General features: G+C 37.9%; 1 protein-coding gene across 1 annotated transcript in view; it reads left to right on the top strand.

The window, feature by feature from the left end:
- The window catches only part of pigg (phosphatidylinositol glycan anchor biosynthesis class G), a 222565-nt gene that overhangs the window by 78397 nt on the left and 138168 nt on the right, over positions 1-6000 (top strand). Inside the window, exon 6 of the mRNA XM_052154365.1 lies at positions 4688-4900. Coding sequence (XP_052010325.1) covers positions 4688-4900 — 213 coding nt within the window. The remainder of the gene's footprint in view (positions 1-4687; positions 4901-6000) is intronic.

Here is a 6000-nt window from a genome sequence, read left to right as displayed (position 1 = left end):
TCACAATTCAGTGGGTTTTTTCCCCATTTGCTGAGATATTGAGTTATATTAAGTCTATTGTTTTAGAGAGATGAAGGTTATTCCACATTTCTGCTTTGAAAAAAGAAACTCTTACCAGGATAGAGAGGGAAGTGGACGGCCAGATGCACAAAAATAAAGACAAGTAAATCACAGTCCCTTGTTTGAGAAACAGACTCCTCACAGGTCCTAAACTGGTAAAGACCCGCATTGCAGCAAGAGGATTCTTGGACAAATAAACAAGATATTCCCACATATATTACCACATTGTGTTAATGTTTGACAGTGAAAACGTTGCCTACCTTAAAAACATGTTAAGTTTGATCTGTTGTTAAACGTGTTCAGACGGGTCCCCCATACAGTACCTGAATGAACGGCTCCTTTCCAAAATAAAATGAAATATGCAGAAAATCAGAAATTTCAGTTTTTGTGTACTTTGTATTTGTGGTGAAAAATAACTGTAGTGAAGTTGAATACTTAATGTATTATTAACTCAATTAAAAGTAAAAGTACTATTATTTATTTATACTTAAAAACAAAAAATTGGGAAAATGTGAAAATTGTACTCAAGTACTTAACTAGAGTAGTTGTAATTCATTACTTTCCATCTCTTACCAGGATAATGCCATGGTACTGAATGATTGATCAAGTTCGTATTTCATAATATTGTCATTTTAGAGTTATTTCAGTATTTCTCTTTCTAAGTGTAATCGCAGCAGCCCTTACTATCCCTAATCCAGTGGACTGGCTGAGCGTGCGGTCGGTTCTGCCAAGCATCTTCTGGAAAAATGCTCCCGCAACAATACTGACATCCGTGCTGCTCTTCTCCATGTTTGTAATCGTCCCCGAAATGGCTTACCATCCCCTGCACAATGCTGTTTTTCCAGGCAAACAAGGACCTTCCTCCCAGTGACCAAGGCAATGCTTCAGCCTGTTGTCCACACAAATGTAAAAGAAACTTATCACAAATCAAAGAATGAGGGGAACAGACTATTATGATAGAAATGCTCACCAGCTCCCTGCACTGAAGCCAGGGCAAACTGTCAGGATGCAGAAACTGACAGCATGTGGTTTTGACAGACTAGCAATTGTGAATTCCCCTGCCCAGCAACCAAATAGCTACGTCGTCACATCACAATGTGCCAAGTACATCAGGAACAGATGACATCTCCACATCTCAGAATCCCCCCAGCTGACTTTGAGGATGATCTCCCAGTAATGGCTAATGCTGGGGCACTCGCAACACCATCCAATACTGAGGGGCCCATGCAGCAACCACAGTCCCCTAAATTGGATTGTTGCACTGACAGAGGTGGCAAACTTTCAGTTGTAACTCGTTCTGGAAGAGTCAGCCGTCCTAACAAACATTAAAAAGACTATGTTATGACCTGATTGAAATGTGCCATGCACTCCTGTATTTCATCATGCATGTTATTCACATGTTTTGTGTTTTTGGTGCAGTCAGGTGTTCCTACTTCATTTCCCCTGTTTTTTGTTATCAGACTTCATGTTGTTGGTTATATTTTGCACTTTCATTTTGTCTCCCACTAAAAGGGGGTGTAGCGTTATGTGGTATTTCTCTTTAAGTCACTGATACCCCGGATGATGGGATCACAGTGAGTCTCCTGTGGAGTGAAGGAGCGCAGGTGGAGAATAAACAATTGTACGGATCAATTCTGCTTCTGTGTTTCTGTCCATCAAACCATACAGTCATGGTACTCCAAGGAACTTTATAAAATACCATGGTTTTACAATGACACATGTCGTAAACATGGGGTTATCACAGACCATGTCTCAAAATCAATAAATAAAGAAGGGTATTATCATGGTGCATTTTGTGAGAAATAGAACAGAATAGACTTTTGTTTGTGATGAAGGAAACATTTAAAAATGTATGCGCAGTGTACAGTGTATATATATATATATATATATATATATATATATATATATATATATATATATATATATATATATATATATATATAAAATCATAAAAAAAATAAAACAAAGTCAGTGCCCTTTTTTATCCTTCCACCCCTGTCTTTGCACGTCATTACACACACACTATACTCACGCCCTGGAGTGTGAAAGTCAGTGTGAGATGAGCTCATTATCCACTTCCTCCCTCTCTCTCTCTCTCTCTCTCTCTCTCTCTCTCTCTCTCTCTCTCTGAATGAAAGTGTGGAGTGATGTGAGTGCATCTGTCGACAGCAGACTGTCAGGGTGAATGTGATAATTGTTTCTTTTCCTGTCTGATCTATTTTTGTGATCTCTTACTCATGTACACACACACAGAGCAGCTCTCTCTCTCTCTCTCTCTCTCTCTCTCTCTCTCTCTCAGTACACTGTTAAGCTCAATCTACAGTATTAGTGGCATAATGTTGATTACCACAAAAATTATTTAAACTAGTCCTTCCTTTTGATTTATATAAAAAAAGAAAGAATAAGCAAAAATCAACGTTACATTCTGGCACTTACAGTGGAAGTGAATTGGGCATATCTGTGGAGGATTTAAAGGTGGAAATGTGAAGCTCATAAAAGCATTTACATTAATTATTCTGTAAAAAAAAAATAGCTGTAAATTTGTATAAATCATTGTTTTTACTATCATTTTAGGGTAAACAATGCAATAAAGTTGTAAATTAGGATATAACTTTTCACAGAAAAGGTTAGTATGTGGTTTTATCACACTAAAATCATGTTTGCACGCATATTGTTTACATCTTTTGAAACCGTAGGTGCGTCCCATACCACACACTTCTGCAGTATTCTGAAATATAGTACAAAGCAGGTGGTGCAGCTGTAAATACCTAAAGAATTGAGACCTGGGAATCCCAAAATGTTGAACCAAATTTTCAAAAGATCTCAGCGCTCCACTCTCGTATACAGTCAGGTCCATTAATATTGGGACATTGACACAGTTCTAATCTTTTTGGCTCTATACACCACCACAATGGATTTGAAATGAAACGAACAAGATGTGCTTTAACTGCAGACTTTCAGCTTTAATGTGAGGGTATTTACATCCAAATCAGGTGAACGGTGTAGGAATTACAACAGTTTGTATATGTGCCTCCCACTTTTTGCCCAAATCTCTCAAAAACCTTTTTATTAAAGGGTTTTAACTAAATCAGACAAATCTGCTGGGAATAAAATGCCCTGTTTGGGCCACTGGAAGGCACTCGGCTGGAAAGCCGTTACTTGGCAGTATGCTGTCAGAGCCAAAGCTTCGGATTTGATTCGCTATCCGAGAACTTAGAAAAGGAATTCATAATTCTGTGTAGGCAAGGCATAGATCTAGTGGGGTCAGAGACAAATAATAAAATATCATCTTCGTAAAGCAAAAGCTAATGCTCCACGCTTCTTGCCACCACCCCTGGAAAATCATCTTCCCTTCTTATTGCAGCTGTTAATGTTTCCAGGGCAAGACAGAACAATAATGAGGAAAGAGGGCAACACTACTGCCAGGTTCCCCTATCCAGAGTAAAATAATACGAAATTAATCAATTCGTTTGAACCACTGCTACTGGGTGTCTATAAAGTAACTTAATACAACCAATAAAAGTATTCCCATTTACAAAATCTTCAATTTTCAAATTTGATTTCAAATTACTATACCTACATGTTTTTAAAACATATGTTTACGTGGCTTGTTGTACGTATCATAGCAGTTTCCTGGTGATATGAACAATAGAGGTGCTACAACAACAACAACTTTTATTCACCTTCACACAAATCACGAGTAAATCAGCAGATTATCAGTCCAGAAACATTTACTTTTCACCCTGTTCCTCACACAATGCTATCTTATGACATCTAAACACTTTCACTATGTAAGGAGACACATTTTAATATTTGCATTACATAACCAAACACATTTACAAAGTTGATTGAGTCTGATCAAATTGAGCAGCAGCTCAACTGAGAGAGAGTGTTGCACTTGTGATGTAAAGCACCAGGGTACGAGTCCTGAAGAGCACACGAGTCGTCATGTGAGCCAAAAGTGTCCAGAAGCACCAAAAAAATGACGTGATAGCTTCAGCAATTGGGATTTTCTTTTTTTATTTGCTGACCACTGAACAGGCTGTATGTAACAAAATCTACTTAAGCTCTTAATTATATTGTGATGTTGAAAGGTTTACTGTCATATAACTGGACCTGAACTGAAAAAGAACAACTTGATCACACAGGAAGTTGGCATATTGTTTCCGAGAGTTCTGGCGCACCAGTATCAGTCACATTATGCTGACTCACTGACAACCACCATCTGCTATCAGACAAGACGACTCGCTTCACAACTTGCTTTTGGTGCCCCTCCCTGAACACTACATCTGCAAAATGGAGCTCACATGTGCCCATACACCCAACAGCACTTACCGCTTCGGTTACCAGGAGTAGTGTTTCGTATTTCGATAACCTCAGACCGATTTTAGCTAGACAAGAAAAGTGAACCTGCTGTTTCTGATTTCACTGTGAGATCAGTCTCGAATGAAAGTGCTAAAATAAAGCAGCAATTTTATTCTAATTTTTCTCAAGTGAATTAACTGACTTTTTTAAAACGCCCAATAGTGCATGTGATGGGCAGAAATGTGCTGATGGGAGGGCTTGTAAAGAGATGCTGTTTTCAGGAGGGAGTCAGCGGTTAATGGCGTGTGTCTTGCTGTTACAGCGGAATTCGAGGAACCAGGCATTCTGGAGCAGGTCGACCTCACCCCCACCCTCGCCTTGGGTCTGGGGCTACCCATCTCACAGAACAGCGTGGGCCGTTTGATTCCTGCCGTGTTTGAGGAGATTTCTCTTAGAGAACAGCTCCGCCTTCTCCAACTCAACGGACACCAGCTCAACCGCCTCTTACAAGACAGTATCCCCACCTTCCACAAGGGTGAGTTCACTTAAAATAACATATGTGCATTTAGTAATGTAAAACTATGAATTGCTTAAAAATTAAAAAACTTGGTTTTGCTACACTAACCTATTATAACAATGATATTGGATTCCCTCAAAATAGTTTGCCAGAGAACACGACTGTTAACTGGTACACAAAGATCTAAATGCTTTGTGAGGGAACGCTAAACTATTTCAGAAACAAAAGATCCCTCCATGCCCTCTATGGGGCTCCATAGAACAGAATTTATGCTGATAATCTGGCTACACAAGACTATAGAAAACTATAGATACAGATCGGCCTGAACGATTTGGACAAAAAAAAATCAAACATCGATTATTTTGATTATACTGAACAGAAGAAAGGGTGTACACACTTGATTCATCTTTAAAAGAATCAGACTAAACAAAAATAAACAAACATAAATAAAATATAGTGATACAGGGAAAAAACAGTCTCAGCCCTCTTTTCATTATACGTTTTTGGAACCCATTCAGAAGTTATAATTAAGTTAGAAATGATTATGGAAACACATTTTTGTGTTATTAATATTAACACCAATAACTATTAATAATTTATTATTATTATTATTATTATTATAAGACAGTACCATATTTATGTAATATTTTCTTAATCTGCATGTAGCATTACGACGTGATCTGTTATACCCATAAACCAAGCTTTTATTTTGCCATAACACTAAAGGAAGAATGAGGTTACTTTAGATTTGGATAGGAACTTTTAGTGGCCAAGCATATTTGTAACTACGCAAATGTGCAGTAAGTCAATCTAGAGCACTGTATATAACACATTTAGCTTATTTGCCTTACGCGTGCTTTGAGTATGTATGAATACGGTACAGAGAACAGAGCTGCGCACATATGGCGAGCAGCGTGTGCAGACTATTTATTTATTAGTTTTAAGTCTTTTTTAAGTCTTAATTTAAGTCTTTAAACCACAGCCTTTTCTTTTTGGTAATTGCATTACATCATAAATCTGATGTAGTGTACACAAACATACACATTAAACTTACTGTAGTTTTCAACCCAATTCACTTTCTTTCTGTGCCATTTTACTGCTTTGTAACAAGACCATGA

This window comes from Xyrauchen texanus, chromosome 23 (genome assembly GCF_025860055.1).
Source record: "Xyrauchen texanus isolate HMW12.3.18 chromosome 23, RBS_HiC_50CHRs, whole genome shotgun sequence".
Classification (NCBI taxonomy): Eukaryota; Metazoa; Chordata; class Actinopteri; order Cypriniformes; family Catostomidae; genus Xyrauchen; species Xyrauchen texanus.
The sequence above is the reverse complement of the archived record's forward strand: the minus strand, read 5'-3'. Positions and strand labels throughout refer to the sequence as shown.